At 46.9% G+C, this 25,678-nt stretch overlaps 2 protein-coding genes and 1 long non-coding RNA gene across 6 annotated transcripts; 2 read left to right on the top strand and 1 right to left on the bottom strand.

The window, feature by feature from the left end:
- Nucleotides 1-1,653: 1,653 nt before the first annotated feature.
- On the top strand, nucleotides 1,654-20,081 carry JPT1 (Jupiter microtubule associated homolog 1). Of its 3 annotated transcripts, none has more exons than XM_021681011.2 (5): nucleotides 1,654-1,848; nucleotides 9,797-9,939; nucleotides 10,297-10,394; nucleotides 11,428-11,446; nucleotides 19,055-20,081. In XM_021681011.2, exons 1-5 carry the CDS (start codon nucleotides 1,793-1,795, stop codon nucleotides 19,201-19,203), a joined length of 465 nt encoding a protein of 154 aa, XP_021536686.1. In that variant the 5' UTR covers nucleotides 1,654-1,792; the 3' UTR covers nucleotides 19,204-20,081. The 3 variants fall into 3 exon arrangements, with proteins under 3 accessions (XP_021536686.1, XP_044777754.1, XP_044777753.1); XM_044921819.1 differs by having other exon boundaries at nucleotides 11,428-11,450; nucleotides 19,055-19,177; XM_044921818.1 differs by lacking the exon at nucleotides 11,428-11,446.
- On the bottom strand, nucleotides 3,793-22,494 carry LOC110572612. The gene is made up of 3 exons (XR_002479874.1): nucleotides 22,054-22,494; nucleotides 20,371-20,479; nucleotides 3,793-3,823 (listed from the first exon to the last, which is right to left on the bottom strand). It is a non-coding gene; the product is annotated as an uncharacterized LOC110572612 (long non-coding RNA).
- Nucleotides 22,495-22,584: 90 nt separating this feature from the next.
- On the top strand, nucleotides 22,585-24,729 carry NT5C (5', 3'-nucleotidase, cytosolic). Of its 2 annotated transcripts, none has more exons than XM_021680856.2 (5): nucleotides 22,585-22,814; nucleotides 23,652-23,752; nucleotides 23,827-23,887; nucleotides 24,074-24,188; nucleotides 24,308-24,729. In XM_021680856.2, exons 1-5 carry the CDS (start codon nucleotides 22,617-22,619, stop codon nucleotides 24,466-24,468), a joined length of 636 nt encoding a protein of 211 aa, XP_021536531.1. In that variant the 5' UTR covers nucleotides 22,585-22,616; the 3' UTR covers nucleotides 24,469-24,729. The 2 variants fall into 2 exon arrangements, with proteins under 2 accessions (XP_021536531.1, XP_044777565.1); XM_044921630.1 differs by lacking the exon at nucleotides 24,074-24,188 and adding an exon at nucleotides 23,968-23,970 and having other exon boundaries at nucleotides 24,316-24,669.
- The last annotated feature ends 949 nt before the right edge of the window (nucleotides 24,730-25,678 follow it).

The following is a 25,678-nucleotide window of genomic DNA, read 5'->3' as shown; positions in this document are numbered from 1 at the left end:
TGTTGGGTGTGGAGCCTACTTAGGGACCCACCGGGAGATTTGTCCAAACCCCTCATTTAACACATAAAAGACAATTTCAGATTATTAAAAAAATTTTTTTAAAATTTATTTGACAGAGAGAGAGCGCGCGCACAGCAGGGGGAGTGACAGGCAGAGGGAGAGGGAGAAGCAGGCTTCCCGCGGAGCAGGGAGCCCGACGCGGGGCTCGGTTCCAGGAGCTGGGATCATGACCTGAGCTGAAGGCAGACGCTTTACCGACTGAACCACCCAGGCGCCCCCAGATTATTAAAACGTTTGTGATAGGGGTGCCTGGGTGGCTCAGTCGTTGGGCGTCTGCCTTCAGCTCAGGTCACGATCCCAGCTCCTGGAACCGAGCCCCGCATTGGGCTCCCTGCTCGGCGGGAAGCCTGCTTCTCCCTCTCCCACTCCCCCTGCTTGTGTTCCCTCTCTCGCTGTGTCTCTCTCTGTCAAATAAATAAATAAAATCTTAAAAAAAAAAAAGTTTTGGGAAAAAATAAATGATTAAAAATAAAAGTTTTGGAAATTTAGGCCCAGCCTGTAAGAATGGGAAGATTTTAATCCAAACAAGTGGTCAGCACATAAAGACATCATCCATGCCTTCTAAAAGAGAACTTCTCTCTGGCTTTTCATGAAAACCCAGGAGAGTGGTTTACCAAGGATACAAGCTTCCAACTGCCAGGAAAGAGGAGGCTACACAAGGAGGAATGTTGATTCATTTTTATGGAAATATTGAAAAAGGTCTGCCTTGAGGAAACATGCACGACATGGGAAGGCCTCCATCCTTGTTTGCTCAAGGCTTTCCTATTAGGATCTTGTAAACAGCCATTCTTGAGCCCTCCAAGTGTTGTCTGCATTTGTTGCAGGGATAGATTTACCCAGACAGGTGGAAGAGTCATGACTTAAGGGTTATAAACAGCTGCAGAGGCCAGGGCTGCTCCACAGTCTTGGTAGCAAGGGATGTGACTGTTCCCCACCACCGAGCATTAACCAGCCTTAGAACAGGCCCTCAAATCAGAACGACTGTAATTTTGGTCTAGTACATGCACCACCCATGACAGCTAAATAATAACATTAAAATGTGAAGAATTTCGACTCGTTTTAAAAGGGATCATCTTGGCTTGCTTTCTGTTGCTGACTCATAGTGCTGCTGTTTCGAGACGGTCATGTTTCCAAATGGGACACACAGTAGGTATTCAATGAATGTCAATTTGTGGCAGTAATTTTCATCCCTTGAGGAGCATGCCTTACTATATCTCTCCATGAGTAAGGCAATGGTAAGTGAATGGTAAAGACAAATCTGTCCTCGGCTTGTGGGTTCCAACTCGCCCAGGGCGAGCTTCTCCCTCGGTCAGGTAACTTTCTTAAGTGACAGCGAGCACAACTTGTGCCCACTGCGGGGCCGGTTTGTCCTTTGTCCAATCATCACCGAGATTTGGGGTGGGGGAGGGGGAACTTCCAAAGACCTACCCTGACCAGGAAGGGGGCGGGTTTAGGCTGAGCTGGGGCCACCGCAGCCCATCAAGGTGCCCGCACGATGCTTGGCACTCCAGGGAGCCAATAGGAACAAAAAAGCTATTTGAATTGGCCAATACCGGCAGGGTGGGGGCGGGTGTTTTTTCGAGCTTTATAAAGGCTGCGGCCGGTGAAGCAGCCGGTGGCGGAGGCTCCTGCAGCGGTCGCTGGTGGTCGGCTGGGGAGCACTTCTGCGCCCCTCGGACCTGACCCTTTCAGCGCTCTGCTCCCGCTCCAGCCTACCTCGCTCTTCGGCACCATGACCACCACCACCACCTTCAAGGGAGTCGATCCCAACAGCAGGAATAGCTCCCGGTGAGGCTGCGGGGTCGCACCCGCCCCGCGCGGAGCTCGGGAGGGTGGGGGCGGGAGGGCCGCTGCCCGGCGGGGCCGCGGGGGCCGGGCGGCCGGTCGTTGGCGGTAACGTGCCCGGGGCGCCGCGCTCGTGCCCGGCCGGGCGGCGGGGCTCGGCCGTCGGCTCCGTCTTTGTGCGGTCCCGCAAGCCCCGCGCGCCGGCCCCGCCCGATTCCCGCTCCTCTCCCATTCATTCCTCCCCCGGAACGAGGGGTCGGCCGGGGAGGGCCGGGGCCGCTCGCCCTCGCAGTGCGGCGGGCTTTCGGTAGTCGGGCCATGCGGAGAGGGTTCGCTTCCTTCCCTTTGAGGCGCGGCTGGCCCGGCCGCAGGGCGGTGGTCTTGGCCCCCAGGTGCCCGGGCAGCCCCCGGGGCGCCCTGGTCAGGCCCCATTGTCCCACCCCCGGCCACGCGCTTCTGCCTCTGGCCCGGGGCAGGTGGCGGCCCCGCGCCCGGCGCGGCAGTCACGTCTTGCGGCCGCAGCGATCGAGTCTTGCGGGCTCCTACCCACTGGGGCCCGCCCGGCGGGTGTTATTTGTGGTCGGTCGGGGCTGGTCATCGCGACCCCCACGCCCGTCAGGACGCAGCCGTCAGCCCTCTGCGAAGTGCTTCCCCTCTGCTAACAAAGGAAAGACCCCTGCTCCTTCCCCTCCCGCGCCCACCCCCGAACACGAAAGGGGGGGTGAGCCAGTCCGAGTGGGTTTTCTGCGCTCAAACCTTCGGACCTTGGTCTTTGCTTCCCACCTCTTCCCCTTCCCCCTTTGACGTTTGCCAAACGAGTTCTTAGCTGGCCCGGGTTCCCGAGCTGGAGGAGGGTTCCTGTTCTTGGGCGGGGCCGGAGACATCCATTGTCTCTTCCGTACTATCTCCACCTGGGAAGCCGGGGCCTTTCTGGCCAGTCTGGCTACCGCATTTGGGGAAGAGGGCACTGGGTGTTTGGACTGGAACCGTTTTCCAAGCCCTTGCCTGACTTGGTGGAAGGGTTTGTAACCGGTGGAAGGTGTCCACATTGTCTCGGCTAATTGCACACTGTTCTTTTAAGGTGGATACAGGCATTTCTGGGATCCTGCTCAAGGCTTGTAGGAAGCTTAGGTCCACTTTTTCTGGGCATCTATTCTTCACTGATCAAGACCGGCTGTCGTGTGCGGCCAGCCTTGGGGTCCTGGGCAAGTGGCACAAAGGGAGCCATTTTGTGGGGCTAAGAAGACGGCTGTGAAATAGTGCCTCACGGGGGTTGGAGAACTTGGGGACAAAAAGCTGGCCTCAGCAGTGAGTCTTAGGCGGGAGGTTGGACATGACATCCCTTTTCAACTCATTCCTTTCCCTTACACAATGTAGAAAAGAGTGGGAAAGATTTATAAAACTAAATTGGTGGGTCCTGGCAGGTTGGGGACCTTGAGTAGGACAGACCTATGAAAATACTGGTCACTCCCTCTTCTGTTGTCATCCTTGCAATGAGATCATTTTTTTCAGAGGACACTGGAACACACTGAACCTTGGTTTTTCTTTTTGTGCCATGCGGTCAACTTTCTGCTGGTTAGACTGTAGTGACTGGAATGTGAAAATTGACACATTATGTAAAAAACCAGGTTTTATCTTTTGGGGTTAAGTGCTGTTTAGTGCTTCATAAAGAATTTCAGTAACCGGGTCAAATTAATTCCTCATGCTAGTTTTTTGATATGTGTATTGGAAATGTGAGACTGGAATGGTTTTTGGTTCTGCAGAATAAATGTTTTCATTCACCTTTTGTCATCAATTTCCCTCCAATATTGTGATCTCAGGACTGGAGCTTTGTCCTTGTATTTACTTCTTACCTCTCCTTCCTCTGTAAGCTCACCCGAATTCTTCACTTGTTTCTGCAGTAACATTCTTCTGGCTCCATAAGCACATTATACATTTAGTCTGGTAGGGGATGATCTGCAAAGATCACATGCGAACTCTGGGGTTTAAAGAAAGAAGAAAAAAAAAGTAATTTAAAAAAAAATTGCTATCCGTAGTACTCGTGCACATTTTTGTTGAGTCTCAAATATGTAATCCTGGTTTAGTTCAGAAAGAATAGCAGGATCTTAAAAAATAAAACTGAAATAATTTCTGTCTTATGATCCAAATCCTTTGTTTGGGGATGTCTCACTGTTACAAATGGGCTTTACAACACTGACGTCATCGGAGTAGGTATTCCCTGCTATTGCGGGAGGAACACAGACCTTTAAAAAGTTGGGTGGTCAGAGCTTTGACTTTCTTTTTAAGCTGGTGTTTGGGTACTAGTATCTTTCCCCCCCACCCCCCTTTTTTTAACGCCAAAAAATACTTCCCAGCCTGCTAGGGTTCTGGAGATTTTCATCTTGCTAAAATAATTCATGAGAGTTTAATTATGATGGAAAGGAAAATCATTCTAATCTCCAAGGAGTGAAGGGGATGACAATGAAGCAAGTTAATTTTGATTTTATTTCAGGTGTCTTTGTTGATTTGGGGAACAAGGGATAAAAACCTGGTTGCTTCAAACTTTAACATGAAAGAAAGCCTATTAAGAATTTATAACACACCTTTAATTATGATTTAAACAGTTTAAGCAAACCTACAATTAATCATCTTTATAAAATGCCTGGACACACTTTTTTTTCTTAAGATTTATTTATTTGAGAGAGAGCGAGAGAGCAAGTGAGTGGGAGGAGGGGCAGACGGAGAGGGAGAGAGAATCTCAAGCCGGCTCCCTGCTGAGCGTGGAGCCAGCAGGGATCACAACCCATGAGATCATGATCTGAGCTGAAACAAAGAGTCGGACGCTTAACCAACTGAGCCATTAAAAGTGAGGCTGTTGAACCAGATAGAACAGAGCCCAGCAAACTATCACCCAAGGGCCAAATGCAGTGGATGCCTGATTTTTATATTCATAAATGGTTGTAAAAAAAAGATTCATTTCTTGACTTGTGGAAACTACATGAAAATCAAATGCAGTGTCTGTAAATAAAGTTTTATTTGAACAGAGCTGCGCTCGTTTGTTTTCATGTTGTCTGGGGCTGCCTTTGTGTTACACGGCAGAGCCGAATAACTGCAAGAGACCGCATGACCCACAGGCCAAAAGCATTTGCTCTCGGGCACTTTACACCAGAAGGAGAGGATCCGCCACCCTTTCCTCCGTGTACTGCGTGATATTCTTTGAGCCTCTGGAGGGTTCTGTACTTACTGATCAACTTTATGGAGGATGTGGAGGTTTAAGAGATGGGCTAGGTTTTGAAGAGCCCTTGAGGAAAGGGTAGAGAGTGCTCTAGGCCTGAGTAAGAATGGGAGTAAAGACCCCAAAGTGGAGATGAACCAACTATTCAGGGAAAGGTGAAGAAAGTGGCTGGACTGGATTGATGAAGAAGGTAAGAACTAGATAAGGTGGAGAGGCCCGTTGATAGTTAGTCATGTTTCCTTCAGTCCTGCCTGGGCTTAACCAAGGCTTCTGCTGGCTTGTGGGTAGCAGGGACAAGGTACGAAGGGGTGGTGGTAGGGAGGCCAGGCCAGGGTGTCAGCTGTACCCGAGGGAGCAGAGGACCAGGATTTCTGTTGCAAGATGCAAGGGGACATGGGTACCCACGAATGATCACATGCTGTGGCCAGTGGGAAAACTAGTATTGTCAAAAGAAACATTGTCAGGGAATTCTGGGACCCAGAAGCTGCCTTTAAAAGAATTTTAGACTGGGGCTCCTGGCTGGCTCAGTTGGTGGAGCATGCAACTCCTGATCTCGGGGTTGTGAGTTCAAGCCCCACGTTGGGTGTAGAGATTACTTTTTAAAAAAATCTTAAAAAAAAAAAAGGATTTTAGATTAATGGCAATATAGAAAAATACGAAGTATGAAAAAGGACATTGAAATTCACCTGAAACCCCATCTGAGAGCACAAACCCTGGATAACATTGTGTGTATATATTCTCAGGCATTTATGTCTAGTTCCGATGATAGTAGCTAGTAGCCATGATGGCTATGTTCTAGGTTCTGTTCTGAGCACAGTCTATAGGATATCCTTAGAATAGTCTTACAAGACAACTGCCATGAACCTCTTCTAAAAGAGAATACCAAAGCATAGAGAGAGGTTAAGCAGTTTTCCCAAGGTCACACAGCTAGGTAAATGTATCTCTTTATATACACAGCATTTTATGTAAAACATAATTGGCCTTATGTTTGTTTTCCAACGTTTTTCACTTACTGTGTTTTGAATAACTTCTCACATCTACTAATGAAGGTAAATCTGACCCTAATGTATACAGCTTTTTGTTGTATGGACATGCTTTGATAACTAAGCCCCTATTAAGGGCCAATTAGGGTAGTCCCAATTTTATTTACAGATTAACATTTTTATAGGAGTACCCTTGTACATATATATCTGGTTATCTGATTAGGATAATTTCTGGAAGTAGAAATGCCGGTTCATATAAAAAGCAAACAGTTGACACATACTATCAAAATATCCTTTAGAAAGTCTGTACAAGGGGCGCCTGGGTGGCTCAGTGGTTAAGCATCCGCCTTCGGCTCAGGTCATGATTCCAGGGTCCTGGGATCGAGCCCCACATCGGGCTCCCTGCTCCGCGGGAAGCCTGCTTCTCTCTCTCCCACTCCCCCTGCTTGTGTTCCTGCTCTTGCTGTGTCTCTCTCTGTCAAATAAGTAAATAAAATCTTAAAAAAAAAAAAAAAGTCTGTACAAATTTGGGGTGCCAGGGTGGCTCAGATGGTTAAGCGTCTGCCTTCGGCTCAGGTCATGATCTCCAGGTCCTGGGATCGAGCCCTGCGTTGGGCTCCCAGCTCAGCGGAGTCTGCTTTTCCCTCTCCCTCTGCCTTTCCCCCTGCTTGTGCTCTCTCTGTCTCTATCTCTCTCTCTCAAATAAATAAAAATCTTTTCTAAAAATTCATTTTAATTTATTTTTTAAAGATTTTATTTATTTATTTGACAGAGAGACACAGTGAGAGAGGGAACACAAGCAGAGGGAGTGGGAGACAGAGAAGCAGGCTTCCCACCGAGCAGGGAGCCTGATGCTGGGCTGGATCCCAGGACCCTGGGATCATGACCTGAGCGGAAGGCAGATGCTTAACGACTGAGCCACCCAGGTGTCCCGCTATCCATATATTTAAATTGCCTGTTAGTACCTTTTGTCCATTTTTGTCTTGTGATTCTTATACTTTTTTTAAGTAATCTCTACACCCAATGTGGGGCTCGAGCTCATGACCCCGAGATTGACAGTCGCAAGATCTACTGACTGAGCCAAACAGGCACCCCTCTTCTCCTTTTTTTTTGTTTAAAGATTTATTTTAGTAAGAGAAAGTGCGCGTGTGATTGGGGGGAGGGGCAGAGGGAGAGGGTTAGAATCCTCCAGCAGACTCCTTGCTGAGCGGATCCCAGGACCCTGAGATCACGGCCTGAGCTGAAATCAGGAGTCAGACACTTAACCATTGGAGCTGCCCAGGTGTGCCCAGTGGCAGTCTTTTTGAGAGAAAACTCAGAATTCTGAGGAGAAACTGACAAACTCTTCATTGTAGTAGGAATTGTTAATAGATTCTCTCATTAAGTGAAAAAACATACTTAAAAATCAGTAGATTTGAACAACTCACAGCAGGCTTGATCCTAGTAGACCAATAGAACATTGGCAAATACACATTCTTTTCAAACATATATAGATTAAGTTGACCACATATTAGGCCTTAAAAGCACCTTTCCTGAAATTTCAAAGGATTCATGTCATACAGGCAGTTGTCTGTGTTATAATTAAAAGCTAGAAATTAATAAACCAAAAAGACCCCTATGTTTGGAAACTTATAAATGTAGTTTTAAATAATGTATGGGCCAAAGAAGAAAATAATGGAAGTGAGAAAACATTTAAAATGCAACAATAGATTTTTAAAAAATCAAGACTTGGAATGCCCTTAGAGGGGCACTTAGAAGGGAATTTACACCATAAATGTTTAATTTTTCCTTTCTAATGTAAGGAGCATCATTTGCAAATGACATTTGTTATTTATTTGGGAACTTGGATGAGATGGACATCCTCCTAGAAAAATATTTCTCAAACTGATTCAAGAAGAAGTAGAAGACCAGACTACTCCTGTCCCCAATAACGGAATAGAATTAGTAGTTAGAAAAACTTCCCGTAAAACCATGTCCATTTTCTCTTTCCGAGCAGTGACAGGACAAGTTAGATTGAGTTTTTCCAGGGAGGGAACACACTGATCAACCCGAGGCAGGAAGCTCTGGAAATGCACCAGTGCTGGGTTTCCTTGCCGAACCGAAAGCTATAGAGGGTGTCCAGTGGTGCCTGGTTTTCGAACACGCTGGGAGACTTCCACCAGTGTCTCGTCCGGACTTCCTCCTTGTGGTTAGTCCCTCATGTTTGTTGGTGAGAATGCAGCGTGCCTTAGAGGTGTATAAACAGGGCTCGCTGGTGACACCCAGACAGGAGGAGACTATCATAAGCTTTCCTTGGGTTTCCAAATTGATCAACTTAACTTTTACATGTTTATTCTCCCCCTTTTAGTTTTGTTGGAAATAAAAATGGAAATGCCTTCTGAATACATAAATAACAAGATGCACTTCTAAACTTATTTGTAAATATATCCAGCTAAGCCCATTAGGCAAGGTCTGTTAGGTCTTTTGCTGTCTTCTTCTTTTTTTTTTTTTTTAAAGATTTTATTTATTTATTTGCGAGAGAGAATGAGAGACAGAGAGCACAAGAGGGAGGAGGGTCAGAGGGAGAAGCAGACTCCCTGCCGAGCAGGGAGCCCGATGCGGGCTTCGATCCAGGGACTCCAGAATCATGACCTGAGCCGAAGGCAGACGCTTAACTGACTGAGCCACCCAGGCGCCCCCTTTTGTTGTCTTCTAAAAGGGGACATCAACCCGGTTGTTTCAGCTGCCTTGTGCGTCAGACAACCTTACTACAAATATTCAGTTTTTTTTATTGAGAATAGTTGACATACAATATTATATTAGTCTCAGGTGTACAACATATAGTATTGGACAATTCTATACATTATGAGATGCCCACCACGATAAGTGTTGTCCACCATGTGTCACCATACAAATTTATTCAATATTATTATTTTCCCTTTGCTGTACTTTTCAGTCCTGTGACTTATTTATTTTATAACTGGAAATTGGTACCTCTTAGTCCCCGTCACCTGGTTCACCCATCCCCCCCCCCCCCCCCCCCCCCGGCCACCACCAGTTTGTTCTCTGTGTTTGTGAGTCTATTTCTGGGTTTTTTGTTCATTTGGTTTGTTTTTTGGGTTCCATGTAGAAGTGAAATCATGTAGTATTTGTTTCTGTCTGACTTATTTCATTTGGCTTCATACTCTCTACATCCATCCATCTTGTCTCAAATGGCAAGGTTTCATTCTTGTTTATGGCTGAGTAATATCCCATTGTATCTATACACCACATCTTCTTTATCTGTTCCTTTATCAGTGGACACTTGGGCTGCTTCCATATCTTGCCTGTTGTAAATAATGCTGCAGTAAACTTAGGGGTGCATATATCTTTCCAAATTAGTGTTTTTGTTTTCTTCGGGTAGATGTCCAGAGTGGAATTACTGGGTCATATGATATTTCTAGTATTAATTTTTTCAGGACCCTCCATACCGTTTTCCACAGTGGCTGCACCAATTTACATTCCCACCAACAATGTACAAGGGTTCCTTTCTCCACATCCTTGTCAACACTTGTTTCTTGTCTCTCTGCTACTAGCCATTCTGACTGGTGTGATCCAGTGCTGAATTTATACCACGGTGAATCAATTCCTTTTTCCCATTAGCAGCTCTCACTTGTGGGGGGTGGGGTAGGAGGAATGAATGGGTGAGGGAAATGAAATGAAAGTTATTTGAAAACATTTATGCCTAGAAATGTTTTGGTATGATCTGAAATGGATGTTTTGCCATTATGCCAAGGGTTTTGCGGCCTCCAGGCGGTGGATCCAATTTTTCATTAGGCTTTGATGAACCAGCAGAACAGCCTGTGAGGAGGAACAAAATGGCATCTAGCATCTTTGGGACACCTGAGGAAAATCCTCCTTCATGGGCCAAGTCGGCAGGTACTGCTTATATCTGTGATCACTGGTAAAAGGTCCAGACCCAGCATGAATAACTAAAGTTGGTTTTGTGTGATGAGCAAAATCCAGCTCAACCTTAATGAGATCAACAACAGTTAAAGCTTGTCAGTGGAGGAAAGACTGGGACCAAGAAGTGGGAACTCCTGAGTCTTGAGGGGTCAGAATAAGGACTGAGGTCAAATTGGGTTATTTGGTAGAATTTTTAAGCTTTCAGTTAACCCTCCTAACCCTGTTTGTTCATTTTGTAATATGAGACTAACATGAACATCACTCACGAAAGAAGTGTTTTTGCTTTAGTTCTTTCTGTCATGTTCCTCACGAAAGTATGTTTTAATTCAGGTGCCAAGTCTAGTGGTGGCAGAGAGGATTCTGAGTCATCTGGACCCCAGAGAAGGAACTCTTCTGAAGCAAATGCTGGAGACTTCTTAGATCTGAAGGTCAGTGTGACAACATGGGGGGAAAAAGGGCTTTGAGGTTAATGAAATTCACTTCTCTCCTATTGTATGAAGAGCTTCAGTTCCACCCCTGGAGTCTTACATAGAGATAATTAGGAAAGGGACTGAGGCCATATTGGGAATGGAAGATCAATAAAGAATAAAGTCAGAAAAGTGAGGTGACATATCTAGGTTTGTTCAGATGTCTCTTCTACCAGTAGGATTAGTCTCTCTCCTTCACTGTTGATTTTGGGAACTTCTGGATCACACTTATTTCCTGTGTAACTCATATGTAGTAGCATTTGTGAGTTCAGACTGTTTTCGTTGCTGGTAAACATTGCCCAGTTGTTTTGAGCCGAACTCCAGGAGACTGCAGCCTAGGCGTTACCCTCAGGTGTCTGCAGAGGAGCATGGTCCCAATGCCCCCAGGGATGTGTCTAGAAGCCTGTGAGCAGGGACCTCAGAGCACACAGAGGCATCAGCCGTGCAAATGTGGAGAGACCTGTGTGGGGCTTTGGAATTTATAGAGGCCCTTCAGCAACCGGATAAGGAGAGGGAGAATGGAAGGATAAATTTACCAATTTCCCATTCTGATAAAAGATCCTCTGAAATGCTCATTGAATTAGGCCATTGGCGGAAATGTTCACGTTTTTTTGGTGTGTTGGATATTGCTGGCACCCGGGCAACTTGTCCTGCAGCATTTTTGTTCAGCCTTGTCCCAAAGTAAGTAAAGGTCGTCATGTAATTGCATTGCGTCCTGACCCTGGACTTGACTGCATCAAAATGAAATTTCACATTTGGTTTCAAATAGATAGTAGCCCGTCAGAACTGTGCCTGCTTTATTTGTTTGTTATAAAATTAAAATCTGGCGTAAGTTTTGAGGGGCACCTGGCTGGCTCAGTCTGAGGAGCATGTGACTCTTGATCTCAGGGTTGTGAGTTTGAGCCCCATGTTGGGTGTAGAGATTACTAAAAAAAAATTAACTTTAAAAAAAGAAAAAAACTGAAGTAAATTTTAAATTTCTTTTCTTTTCTAGGGAGAAGGCGACATTCATGGTGAGTCCTTCTAAAGCCCAGATTTCTGGTTCTGTAAATGGTTTTAGCATAGATTGGAATTTTTATTGAAATCATGTCTTGGGGAAAGAGGGGAGTGAAACCTGGCTTTGCCCCAAGTGCCGGCACACACTGAGTTGGGAGGAAAGAAAAATGAAACTGGGAAGTTAGCAAACATGGCCACATTTGGTTTTTTTTTTTTACATGGCCACATTTGTATCTGCCACAGTGAGAGCAACGTCAGAAATGCACCAGAAAGGAAAAATGGAGAGTCTTTCACAAATATGTGTACAGTAGTCAGGCTGGTGTCTGTTATTCTTAATAAGAGCTTTTTAGTAATAAGGTGCTGGCATTTCAAGCTTGGCCCACAGCATTTAATTTACCAAGTTTGTTTGATTTTATGCTGAGATGCTTATTCAGCAAGACATCGGTCGGTACCTCTGTGATCTTGTAGATGATGATTTAGGGGGCAGATGTAAATTCTCAGCATCCATGTTGCCAATTAGATATGGAAATGAGCTATAATCATTTATTTAATGATATTCAATCTTTGAAGTATTTATTGGAACTTCCTTAACAAGTGCCAGAGAATTACTTCTGCATGTAATGAAAGGCTTGTGCATGTCAGGCAGTAGGAATCAGGTGAAAGTTGACTCGGTGAAATGCAGCTGTCGGAATGCCGTCTGGTTCAGAAGGAAGAGGCTGCTTCCTCAGGGCCTCTTGCTACTATTACATTTTGTGAGGCAGTCGTCCTGTGAAATAGGTTTAAGAACCAGATTCCTCTTCTGCCCTCTCAGACGGTGTTTGTTTTCTTTTTTAAAGATTTTTTTTGAGAGAGAGTGAGCAAGAGAGCACGAGCAGGGGGAGGGGCAGAGGGAGAGGGAGAAGCAGACGCCTGCCGAGCAGGGAGCCTGACCCGGGGCTCCGTCCCAGGACCCTGAGATCATGACCTGAGCCGGAGGAAGAGGCTTCACCGACTGAGCCACCCAGGCACCCCTCAGACAGTGTTTCTTGATGGGCATGGTGGGAGGTGAATCTCCTGAACCTTTGTGAGCATTACCTGGGTTCCTCCTCGGTGCCTAAGTCACTGTCTCACTGGACTGAAGATGAATTCGTTATTGTTCGTGTCCAGTGTGTTCCATTTGCAAAGACTCTTCTGGAGGTAAAGAAATCTTCGGGGCTTTTCAGTTTTGCTGCTTTTCATATTCTGAAATACTTCCACATCAGACCTTACTTTTAGCAAGAATCAGCTAATCCTTAGTCACTACTTTGGGACAGTAGATATAGTTAGAAGTCTGGGGAGCCTGGAGAAATATGTGAGAGCCCCTGATGAAGTTAAGAAAAAATGTGTCATTATTCCTGCTAATAATTCTCCCCCAGTTCAGTTTGTTACAAATTCTTCAGGTGAACAGCACCCTGGGTTGAACAGTATGACAAACCTTTACTTCTAGTTCATTTGTCATGAAGTGACAAGGGGCATAAGAATTCAAGATCTATCTGGTGGCCTAGAGGTCAACCCCAGTCCTGTTGCCAAGTTTACTTCGAAGTCAAGCTACTCTACTCAGTTTATTTTTTATTTTTCTTCTTTCTACTCAGTTTAAGTAAGACAGATTTTGTTTGGATATAAGGAAAATTGCCTTCCTCTTTTGGGGAATGAAATACAGGAATGGCTAAAGGGAGCACGTGGGAAATCTGTAGCGGAGGGAGAAGGTCCATGGGATTTAGGTCGAAGTCTTTCCTGCCTTCAGGCAAGTTGGACAGTCTGCTGCACTTCTTGATGTTCTCATTCTTTCATCCTTATAATAAACCACTATATCATTTGTTCTGATGTAAGTGTCTGTTCAGTGATCTCATTGATGTGCCGAGGAAGAAAGACAAGTCAGGAGTATGTAAGACAGGTATTATAGTAGAAGTGTTTGTTTATTTATTATTATTATTTATTATTTATTTTTTATTTTTTTAATTTTTTTTTAAAGATTTTATTTTTTTGAGAGAGCAAGCATGAGAACAGGGTGAGGGGCAGAGGGAGAAGCAGACTCCCTGCTGAGCAGGGAGCCTGATGTGGGACTCGATCCCAGGACCCTGGGATCATGACCTGAGCTGAAGGCAGTCGCTTAACCGACTGAGCCACACAGGCGCCCTATTATTATTATTATTTTTAAAGATTTTATTTATTTATTTGAGAGAGAGAGCATGGGAAGGAGAGCCAGAAGGAGAAGCAGACTCCCTGCTGAGCAGGGAGCACGATGTGGGGCTCGATCCCAGAACCCTGGGATCATGACCTGAGCCAAAGGCAGACGCTTAACCGACAGAGCCACCCAGGCGCCCCAGTGTTTGTGTTTAAAGTCCCATTTTTCAGTTATTAGATTCAACAGACAAAAGCTTTCTCTGTCAGGTCCTGTGTAAGTTTCTAAAGCCTTACTCTCAGTTCCTGTACTTGCCTCATTATAGACTAAAGGGATGGAGTAACAGACTAGCTTCCATTCTTTCTGGCTGGAGTATTTCTGACTAGACAAAGGAGCATTTAAATTAAGGCCTGCTCTTGTTTATTCTCCATATGTGCCTTTTTTTTTTTTCTTTTTTGGCATGTTATCTAGTCGTGAAAGACAAAACTGTTCCCTTTTTTTTTTAAGATTTTATTTATTTGACAGAGAGATGGAGAACACAAGTAGGCAGAACAGCAGGGGCAGAGGGAGAGGGAGAAGCAGGCTCTCTGCCGAGCAGGGAGCCAGACGGGGCTCTATCCCAGGACCCTGGGATTATGACCCAAGCCGAAGGCAGCCGCTCAACCAACTGAGCCATCCAGGCGCCCCCAAAACTGTTCCCTTAATAATGAAAGGCAAATATAAGATTGGCGGGTGTGAGCTTGATTTATCTAAAAATCATTTTATGGAGGGGCGCCTGGCTGGCTCAGTCAGTAGAGCATGCGACTCCTGATTTCGAGGTCATGAGTTTGAGCTCCATGTTGGGCATGGAACCTACTTAAAATTAAAAAAAAAAATGATAGGGGTTGCCTGGGTGGCTCAGTCATTAAGCGTCTGCCTTCGGCTCAGGTCATGATCCCAGGGTCCTGGGATCGAGCCCCACATCGGGCTCCTTGCTCCGCGGGAAGCCTGCTTCTCCCTCTCACACTCCCCTTGCTTGTGTTCCCTCTCTCGCTGTCTCTCTCTGTCAAATAAATAAATAAAAATCTTTTTTTTAATTTTTAATTTTTTTAATTTTTTTATTTTTTTAAAGATTCTATCCATTCACCTGACAGAGAGAGACACAGCGAGAGAGGGAACACAAGCAGGGGGAGCGGGAGAGGGAGAAGCAGGCCTCCCGCCGAGCAGGGAACCCGATGCGGGGCTCGATCTCAGGACCCCGGGATCACGACCTGAGCCGAAGGCAGACGCTTAACGACTGAGCCACCCAGGCGCCCCTCTTTTTTTTTTTAAAGATTTTATTTATTTGAGAGAGAGAGAATGAGAGAGCACATGAGAGGGGGGAGGGTCAGAGGGAGAAGCAGGCTCCCCGCCGAGCAGGGAGCCCGATGCGGGACTCGATCCCGGGACTCCAAGATCATGACCTGAGCCGAAGGCAGTCGCTTAACCAACTGAGCCACCCAGGCGCCCTAAATAAATAAAAATCTTAAAAAAAATAAAAATAAAAAAGTAAATGATGATAAAATAAAAATCATTGGGGCGCCTGGGTGGCTCAGTCGTTAAGCATCTGCCTTCGGCTCAGGTCATGATCCCAGGGTCCTGGGATCGAGTCCCACATCGGGCTCCCTGCTCAGCGGGGAGCCTGCTTCTCCCTCTCCCACTCACCCTGCTTCTTGTGTTCCCTCTCTCGCTTTGTCTCTGTCAAATAAAGAAATAAAATCTTTAAAAAAAAATAAATAAAAATCACTTTATTGGAGGGGCACCTGGCTGGCTCAGTCCATGAAGCAGACAATTCTTGATCTCGGGATTGTGAGTTCAAGCACCAAGTTGGGTGTGGAGATTACTTTAAAAAAAAAAAAAAAAAGTCTTAAAAAAATAAAAATAAAAATCATTATATGGAAATTTTATGGAAATAAATGACCACAGTAGAGCTGCAAGGTAATGTTGTGTCCTTTAGTAGTACTCCTGTAACTGCCTGATCCCGACAGACAATTGGGAACTGTTAGAGCACTTGTAGTGGTGAGGCCAAGTCCTAGCAGCAGCAACAAAATTGCTTAAATCAATAGGCTGGCTCAGGTGGAGTTCATGCTCTGTGCTCGACCATCTTGGATTGTTTCAGGATGTCGGTTTTTGGGTTTTGTTTGTATTTACAGTAAATGGGACATATTTAAGTCCTTATCAGAGGACTTGGGTAGTTAATTTTGACGCATTTGATCCTGCTTCTTGTGCAACAAGAGTGTGGCAATGGGAAGGGGGGGGGGGGGAGGGGTGACCTTTTCTTGCTACACTGTTGTTTATAACTAGAGGGCTGTCATTTTGGAAAGCTTCATACTGATTTTTACTTGTAGTTGATGATAGTATAGAACATTGTATGTGTTATGTTACCTCTAAAGAATGTTCCAAATTTTCATAAAAGGTAATGTCAAAAGCAGAAGTAGCATATTTCTGAGTTGGTTGTTTTTTTTTTAAGATTTTATTTATTTGAGAGAGAGAGAGAGAGAAAGCACGAGCAGGGAGGAGGGGGAGAGGAAGGAGCAGGCTCCCCGCTGAGCAGACCTGAGCCGAAGGTCCACGCTTAACGCTTAACGTGTTGAGCCACCCAGGAGCCCCTATTTCTGAGTTTTTTGTTGAGTTTCCCATCTTAAACCTCTTCCCCCTTGGACTTCTCAGTATCAAAGTCGGCTAAATCAAAACTTGGTACAAGTGGTTTTAGGAACATGAACTTTTAATGGTTAGTCTTTGAGGGACTTAAAGTACATTTTTTCAACATCAGAATTTTTCACTGGTGTCCAGTATGAGTCCATGTGAAGTTCTTAAATTATAACTAGTATTTCTCTTCTATTGCTTCCAGGGTTTTGGAACTCCTTAATTTAGGGGAGGGAATAAATGTCTTTAAACCTTAAGGTAGTTTTCTTTTAGGTTTTATGAATTAGTGTTTGGTTTCTTACACTAAAGGTGCTTTGTGTGTATGTGTAAGAAAGATAGAGAGAGAGAGATTTTATTCTAGAGCAGGTGTTAGAATATGCAACTGAATTGAATTTGATAGTTTTTTTTTTATTTTTTTTATTTTTAGATTTTTATTTATTTGAGAGAGACAGAGATAGTGAGATAGAGAGCACAAGTGGGGAGGAGAGGGAGAAGCAGGCTCCCCACAGAGCAGGGAGCCCGATGCGGGACTCGATCCCAGGACCCTGGGATCATGACCTGAGCCGAAGGCAGACGCTTAACCGACTGAGCCACCCAGGCGCCCGAATTTGATAGTTTAACATTGAAATGAGACCTGGCATTTTGCAGGCACTTTTGACTTGGAACAAAGACTTTTCCATGTTTGGAAACTGCCTCATTAAGAATATATGTTTGGGGGCGCCTGGGTGGCTCAGTCGTTAAGCGTCTGCCTTCGGCTCAGGTCATGATCCCAGGGTCCTGGGATCGAGTCCCACATCGGGCTCCCTGCTCGGTGGGAAGCCTGCTTCTCCCTCTCCCACTCCCCCTGCTTGTGTTCCTGCTCTCGCTCTCTCTCTCTGTCAAATAAATAAATAAAATCTTAAAAAAAAAAAGAATATATGTTTGTTGGGAATTTCACAGATTAGTGGATCATCAAGCAATGTCTAAGATGTTGGTAATAATGCACTAATTCTCAAGACTTTGACATGGAAAGTACCCAGTTAATATAAATGGGAATGACCTGATTAATGGAGATATTATAAGTTAGTAGGGGAAAGGTAGATCTTTAATAAATGATGTCAGTACAATGGATTTTCTTTGTGGTTAGAAAAAGAAATCAGGGGCGCCTGGGTGGCTCAGTCAGTTAAATGTCCAACTCTTTCTTTTTATTGTTAGAGCACATGTGGGCGGGTCCAGATCTCAGCTCAGGTCTTGATCTCAGAGTCATGAGTTCCAGCTCCGCATTGGGCTCTGCCCTGGGCGTGGAGCCTACTTGAAAAGAAAAATCAAGCTCACCTAGTAATAATGGAAATGTAACACCAAACAGGAATGAAATAACATCACCCATCAGTTCAGCAAATTTTATTTTATTTTTATTTTTTAAATGGTATTTTTTTTTTATAAGATTTTATTTATTTATTTGACACAGAAAGAGAAAGCATAAGTAGGCAGAGCAGCAAGCAGAGAGAGAGGGAGAAACAGGCTCTCCACTGAGCAGGGAGCCAGACGTGGGGCTTGATCCCAGGACCCCGGGATCATGACCTGAGCCGAAGGCAGCTTCTTAACCGACTGAGCCACCCAGGCACCCCAGTTTGGCAAATTTTAAAGTGAGGTGGTTATCAAATGGTGGGTGTGCAAAGCTGTATGGACAGTGTACTCGGACGCAGGTGGGGGTAGAGCACAGCACAGCCTCTTGGGAGATGATGTGCAGTGTCTATTCATATTGAAGATGGGAGCCCTTGAATCCCCATGGGTACCTGTTCTAGTCTATCTATGTTACAGCTTTGTTTGGAATGATTGGGTTGGTTCCAATTTTTTGCTATCAATAGAGCAAATACAGTACTATATTAGATCAAATATATGGATAGGCTCTGATAAAATACTATAAAGCAATTAAGGTGAATTATGACTATGTGTATAAATATGGGTAGATTTCTAAGCGTGTAAAAAAAGGACGTTTGTATCATTTTTGTCAAATACAACAAAAATAAACAGTAGTATGTATTATCTGTTGGGAATAAAATATAAATATTCATTAAACAAAGGGACTAGACACAACTCCATAGTAGGCACTCTGGGAGTTGGGAGAAGAGACCCATGTGGAGCTAGATTGGGGGTCAGGGGCCTATAGCTTATCTGTAATATTCTTTTATTTTAGAGAAAGAGAGTGCAGTGGGGAGGGGCAGAGGGAGGGAGAATCTCAAGCAGACTCCCTGCTGAGCACAGAGCCCCATGTGAGGCTTGATCTCAAGACCCTGAGATCACAACCTGAGCCAAAATCAAGTCAGACGCTTAACCGACTGAGCCACCCAGGTGCCCCACTTAACTGTAATGTTCTAATTTAAAATACTTACATCTTCAGGACGCCTGGGTGGCTCAGTCGGTTAAACGGCCGACTCTTGATTTTGGCTCAGGTCATGATATTGGGGTCCTGGGACTGAGCCCCATGTCAGGCTCTGCACCTAGCAGGTAGCCTGCTTGAGGATTCTCTCTCTTCCTCTCCCTCTGCCCCTCCCCCTGCACTCTCTCTCTAATAAATAAACCTATAAAAAAATAAAATATATCTTCATATATGTATATAATTTAGAAAAGAACACACACAGAAAAAGGCCTGGGGACAAATATGACAAAAGACCTAACAGTGGTTAGTTTTGGTTTGTGGGAACATGGTTGAATGACTGTTGCCTTCTTTAGGTATGATTTGGTATCTCCAGGTATGATTTGAACCATCATCCAAGAAAATCTTGACTCTTCGTCTTACCTGGAAATAGTTGTTAGCCTTAACTTCCTTCTGTTTTCCTAGAAAACGTGGACACAGACTTGCAGGCCAGCCTGGGGCAGAGTGAGGAGAAGCCCGTGCCCGCTGCCCCTGTGCCCAGCCCAGTGGCTCCGGCCCCAGTGCCATCCCGAAGAAACCCCCCTGGTGGCAAGTCCAGCCTTGTCCTGGGTTAGCTCCGATTCTCTTGAACTCTGTCGTTTTGTTTGTTTGTTTTCTCCATGCTTGTGAACTGCACAACTTGAGCCTGACTGTACATCTTTTGGATTTGTTTCATTAAAAAAGAAAGCCTTTTTTTTTTTGCTTTTTTTTTTTTTTTTTTTCAAAGAACAGGTTTCTCTTTATCTGTCCTGATTCCTCTGGGTCTGTAGGCCATGGCATGAGTGTTTTCTAGTAGTAGATTGGAGGGAAAGTTTTGTGACACTTAGTACAGTGTTTTTAAGAACAATTTGGTTCCAAATGTGTTAGAGGATCTTTTGTACTGAGGTTTTTAAAACCCTTTTCTTGTCAGCTTTACTTGGGTTTACCAAGCCTTGACTGGACAGACCAGTAAACAGTCCACAGGCACCGATCCTTCCGGCCCCCAAACACAGGGTTGTCTTTATGCCAAACCTACTTGTTGTTGGCCTACCTTGCCAGTGCCCTTTGCTAAAAGCATCTTCCTGTGCCATATGGAACAGTAGAGGCTGGTGCCTCATGCCTTGCTGCCTGCAAAGCAAAAAACTGCCTTTTTAATTTTTGAACCTTAAGAAATAAGCCAGATACTAACTCGACTAGCTGATGAGCTAAGCCCGCTGCTCTCATGCAGAGGAAGGCTTCGATGTACGCTCAAACTGACAAATTCCAAGTGGTAAGCAAGCAAGGGCAGTGGCCACATGGAAGTGGGTCTTTGTGGTGAACAGACCCCAAGGGGGCAGTGCTCTTCTTAGGTAACTTGAAGCTGTGTGCATGATGCTGGTGCTTGACCATGAACTGAAGTCTCATCCTTAAAATGTGTGTTGTACTTCACAATCCTGGACTGTTGCTTCAAGTAAACGATGTACAAATTTTGAAACATTGTGTCCTGTGTCATCTTTTTGAGACTGTTTCAGTGTTCTACCTGTTCAGTTGCTTTTTTTTCTGTGACCCTAAATCCTGTTGCCCAAGGATTGATGAATCATTCAAGTGCAACAAACTAATGAAGGCCCAGACAAGTGGGCTTCTCTCTAAAGAAAATAGATTTAAAGTTACAGCAGGTGTTCAAAACACCAAAATGATATCTGTGGTAATAAAATACATGAGTAGTATGGATAAATGATAAGCAAAATAATTATTAGCCAATATATTTTAGATTCTCCACCTACCCTTTGTGCTGGGCAGTAACATGTAAGATTTTAAGTCCTTTCGTCTTGCAAGGTGCCTCTCAATGGTGAGAGTTACAGAAGAGGACTCCAGAGGAAGGGAGATGAGGACCTGAGGAGATAGAAGATAAGGAAAAAGCTCTTTAGGTTCTAGGCAGAAAGTTTTTTTTTTTTTTTTTAAGATTTTATTTATTTATTTGACAGAGAGAGACACAGCGAGAGAGGGAACACAAGCAGGGGGAGTGGGGGAGGTAGAAGCAGGCTTCCCGCCGAGCAGGAAGCCCAATGGCGGGGCTCGATCCCAGGACCCTGGGATCATGACCTGAGCCGAAGGCAGACGCTTAACGACTAAGCCACCCAGGCGCCCCTAGGCAGAAAGTTCTAGATCAACATGCTATATTAACTGTCCAAACTGGGCATTAAGACTTGGCTCTTAGGTCTAGCTACACTACTAAAGTGTGTTCTTTTGGCTTGTCTTTTAGGGACCAATTTCCTATCTTAAAAAGTGAGACCTTTGAGATGATGAGCATAACCACTGGTTCATTTGAACTATTGGACATTTCTTTGGGAAGAATAAAGGTGTTTATAGGTTCTGGGGGGTGTAAAGTCTTTCTTCCTTATGGTGCAAAGCATTTGCAAAATGAAGTCAGTAGTTTTATTACAGGATCTGTCCAATTTCACTAAAACAGGTTAGCCCTACAAATACTAGCCTGAGTTATGGTTTCTATTAGGACTTTCAGGAGGTAGGAACCCTGTCTGTGCCCTTCTCTCTAATGTTCGGGATCCTGGAAAAGAGATGTCCTTGATTTGTTTTTTTGGGTTTTTTTAAAGATTTTATTTATTTATTTATAGGACAGAGAGAGACACAGCGAGAGAGGGAACACAAGTAGGGGGAGTGAGAGAGGGAGAAGCAGGTTTCCCGCCAAGCAGGGAGCCCGATGTGGGGCTCGATCCCAGGACCCTGGGATCATGACCTGAGCTGAAGGTAGACGCTTAACGCCTGAGCCACCCAGGCGCCTCGAGATGTCCTTGATTTGTGTCACTACTTGTAACTTCAGTGTTTTTTTTAAAATAAATTTTATGAAGATAAGTGCCTAATCAAACTTAAAGTATTGTGAAGGAGGGACAGTGCTGCCAGTCATTCTGATATTATCAGAACAGATTTTAAGAAATTCTATGAAAACATGTTTGCTAAGGGTGTTACATTTTCTATTTAGAAAGCTTAGGATCTAGAAAATGGAGTTGAATATTAAGATGATGATGGCAGAACAACCAGTATTTCATTGACAGTTTGGACTGTACACTCAGGTTGTGTGATGTGAGTGGGAACGGGGGGGGGGGGGGAACCGTGGAGAACTATTGCTTAATGCCGATTATACCTCTTGAAGGCTTTTTAATTAGATCACTTTAGAACAAGACACTAGTCTCCCCTTTGTAATGTTCCTGTTAACATTGGTTTGGAAGTACTGGGGTGTTCAAATGGGGAACTACAGGAAGATGGGTCACTTAACCAAATCTGAGTTTACAGTTTGTAGGTAAATCTATTTGGATGTGGTCATAAAATGCCGTAAAGTCTACAAAGGAGCATCAACGAAACTTAGCAGTGTTCCGCGTTTTCTAGACGGGGCTGTAACTGACAATTCTAGAGCAGAGGTCAGTTCCACAGAAAGGACATTGCCGATTTACCTGAGCTGGGTGGACATCGTCTCCTCGGGGTGGAACTAAATGTTCAAAGCGGACGCTCCCAACCCCAACTCTGGTTTAGGAGTTCGTCTCCTCGGAGCTCGACTCACGCGAGCCAGGGGTCTTCAACAGTCTTTCACTTCAAAGTTACTGGGCGCCTCCATGAGTCGGGTCGTGGGGGTCTCTGGTCCGGGGTCCGGCGTCCGTAGTGTTCCTGCGTCCCGCCCCACAAGCAGGGAGGGCGGTGGCCCCGGGACTGGAGGTCGGGATTCTAAGGGTCGCGCCAGCCCCACAAGTTTAAGGAGCCCTGAGGCCTTCGCAGGATTTGGGGTCTTCCCCTGCGGAGTGGGGGAGGGGGAGCGGACGTGCACGCGGGCGCGCTCTCAGGCCGCCTCGCGCCGCCGCCTTGGGAAGGCCGCGCGCTCCCGCAGGGCCGAGTTCCCGGGCGCCCCATGCAAATGAGCCCCGGTGCGCCCTCCCACCCCGCGCCTCCGGAAGTTGCGGGCCGGGCGCCCGCTCCCCGCCCCCCGGCAACCTCGTCCTTCCCCCGCCCGCCGTCCGCAGCGATGGCGGCGGCGATGGCGGCGCGGCGTGCGCGGCCCGTGCGGGTGCTGGTGGACATGGACGGCGTGCTGGCCGACTTCGAGGCGGGCCTCCTGCGGGGCTTCCGCCGCCGCTTCCCTGGGGAACCGCACGTGGCGCTGGAAGAGCGCCGCGGCTTCCTCGCCCGCGAGCAGTACCGAGCCTTGCGGCCGGACCTGGCGGTAGGTAGGGAGAGAGCGGGAGCGCAGCAAGGGGCGTGCGCTGGAGGGGAGCTCCGACCCCACAGTGACCCCGGGAGCAGGAGCCCCGACCCCACAGGGCGCCCGGAAGCCGGGCGTCCCCACCTACAGAGAGCCGGGGAGCCAGGTGCCCCGACCACACAGTGTCCCCGGGAGCGGGAGCCTGGACCCCACATTGTCGCCAGGACCAAGTGCCCCGACCATACAATGTCCCCGGGAGCGGGAGCCCCGACCCCACAGAGAGCCAGAGAGCCAGGTGCCCCGACCACACAACGTCCCCGGAGCGGGAGCCTGGACCCCACATCGTCGCCAGGACCAAGTGCCCCGACCATACAATGTCCCCAGGAGCGGGAACCCCGACCCCACAGAGAGCCGGGGAGCCAGGTGCCCCTACCACACAGTGTCTCCAGGAGCAGGAGCCTGGACCCCACATTGTCGCCAGGAGCGGGAGCCCAGACCCCACAGTTTCCCCGGGAGCCAGGTGCCCCGACCCCCCAGTGTCTCTGGAAGCAGGGCACCTTGGCCCCACAGTGTCCCCGGAAGCAGGTAGCCCGACCGCACAGGGCTCCTAGGAATGGGAGCCCTCCCCTTGGGCAAGACTGCCTCTGCTCCATTTCCAGAGACACCCCCTTTCTGTTTAACAGAATCCATTGTTCACTCTGGACAAGGAAGTCTGGAAGAATGCTTCCCCCTATGTAAAATCCCCTCCCTGTGGCTCTGATTTGGGGATGGGTCCCCCAGGAATCTTACTTTGAGAGTCCTCCCTGGGGCTAGATTTGCTGGAGGCAGAAGCTGGGACAAGAACACGGTATCTTTCAGGACAAAGTGGCCAGTGTGTATGAAGCCCCAGGCTTTTTCCTAGACTTGGAGCCTATCCCTGGAGCCTTGGAAGCCATGCAGGAGATGAACAACATGCAGGAGTGAGGAAGGGCAGAGAGGGAGGGGCGGTGGAGTAAGGGCGGGTACCACCCTAACCCATGCCCCTTCCACGCAGCACGGAGGTCTTCATCTGCTCCAGCCCTCTGCTGAAGTATGAACACTGTGTGGGTGAGAAGGTACGGTTACCCCAGCCCTTCATAGCAAACGGCTTCCTAAGTTCTGATGTTTAAAATAAACCAGCAGAACTTAAACACAGGAAGTGTGTGGGGGGGGGAGGGGAGCAGCATCTCGCAAAGGCTGGAGACCCCATTCCCACCTATTTACTCACTGGCCCTACTGACAGACCTGTGTCCTCACCTCAGTACCGCTGGGTGGAGAATCACCTGGGGCCCCAGTTTGTGGAGCGCATTATCCTGACGAGGGACAAGACGGTGGTCTTGGGGGACCTGCTCTTTGATGACAAGGACACCATTCGAGGTTAGACCTGTTTTTCTGGCAACCTTCCAGGCATCTGGCCTGCTGGGATTAGGGAGAGGGAGTAAAATAACTAGATTACTGACTGCATCTCACTGCCTTTCTCCCACATCCTGTCCCAGGCCAAGAGGAGACCCCAAGCTGGGAGCACATCTTGTTCACCTGCTGCCACAACCAGCACCTAGCCCTACCCCCAACGAGGAGACGGCTGCTCTCCTGGAGTGACAACTGGAGGGAGATCATAGAAAGCAAGCAGGCGGACAGAACAGTGGATAGTAGCTGAAGGAAGGGAAGGCAGGCCAGCAGGGAACCCCAGCAGAACTGAATGGCAGGGCAGTGTCGTGGAGGTGGCCCCCAGCACCGCGGAGCAGGGAGACACCGTAACCTCCATTCTCAAAAGCCAGCCACCTGGAACCAACAAGATGGCTGGCCAGGAAACATGGTGGGAAAATCACTCAGGAACCTTTTTAATAAAACACTTTGGCTCACCACTCTTTAAAGGCCCTTTATTCAGGAAAGTAAAGGGCCAGGAGCCCTAGGAGGGGCAGTCGGAATACAGGCTGATAGGCTTTCTCCTCCTCGTGTCCTTAGTCCAGTGGCTCCAGAACCTGCCCCACCTCCACAACCACAGACACCATCTCTCTTGCATCTGCTTTTCCTTGGCCATGTTAGAGGTCAACCTTGAGGGAGTGGAGAAGGGAGGCCAGGAAGCTCCCCATTGCTCCTGAACCCCAACTTTCCATGGGGGTCCCATACTGTTTCCCCTGTGCTGACCAGTGTACACTGTGGACTCCAAGCCACACACTTCTGTCAGTCTCTGGTTCTCTGTCTCCCTTGAGCACCACTCTTGCATTCCTGAAGCCCTTTTGTCTGAGACTCACTTCTAGGGGCAGGGACACCCCCCTCACTAACCCAACCCTGATGGGAGAGGAGGACCAGGACTTTCAGGCTGGGGCCATGGGGTGGTGAGGGAAGAGTACACAGCTTCAAGGGTTTATGCCTGTATTCTGACATGTCCTCACCCTCATGTCTTAATGCCTGACAGCTACCTTAACAGTCGTGGGCTATATCACTAAAGAGTAGGGGCACCTGGGTGGCTCAGTTGGTTGGGTGTCTGGCTCTTGGTTTTGGCTCTGGTCGTGATCTTGGGGTCATGGGATAAGGCCCTGCGTCGGGCTCTCCACTGGGTGCGGATCCTGACTGTCCCTCTCCCTCTGCTTCTCCCCACACTCTCACTCACTCTATCACTAAATTTAAGGGGCACCGGGCGCCTCAGTTGGTTAAGCGACTGCCTTCGGCTCAGGTCATGATCCTGGAGTCCCTGGATCGAGTCCCGCATCGGGCTCCCTGCTCGGCAGGGAGTCTGCTTCTCCCTCTGACCCTCCCCCCTCTCATGTGCTCTCTCAAATAAATAAATAAAATCTTAAAAAAATAAAATAAAATAAATTTAAGGGGCACCTGGGTGGCTCAGTCGTTAAGCATCTGCTTTTGGC

The sequence above is a fragment of the Neomonachus schauinslandi genome, chromosome 15 (genome assembly GCF_002201575.2).
Source record: "Neomonachus schauinslandi chromosome 15, ASM220157v2, whole genome shotgun sequence".
Taxonomy (NCBI): domain Eukaryota; kingdom Metazoa; phylum Chordata; class Mammalia; order Carnivora; family Phocidae; genus Neomonachus; species Neomonachus schauinslandi.
This window is presented reverse-complemented; position numbering and strand designations above follow the sequence as displayed.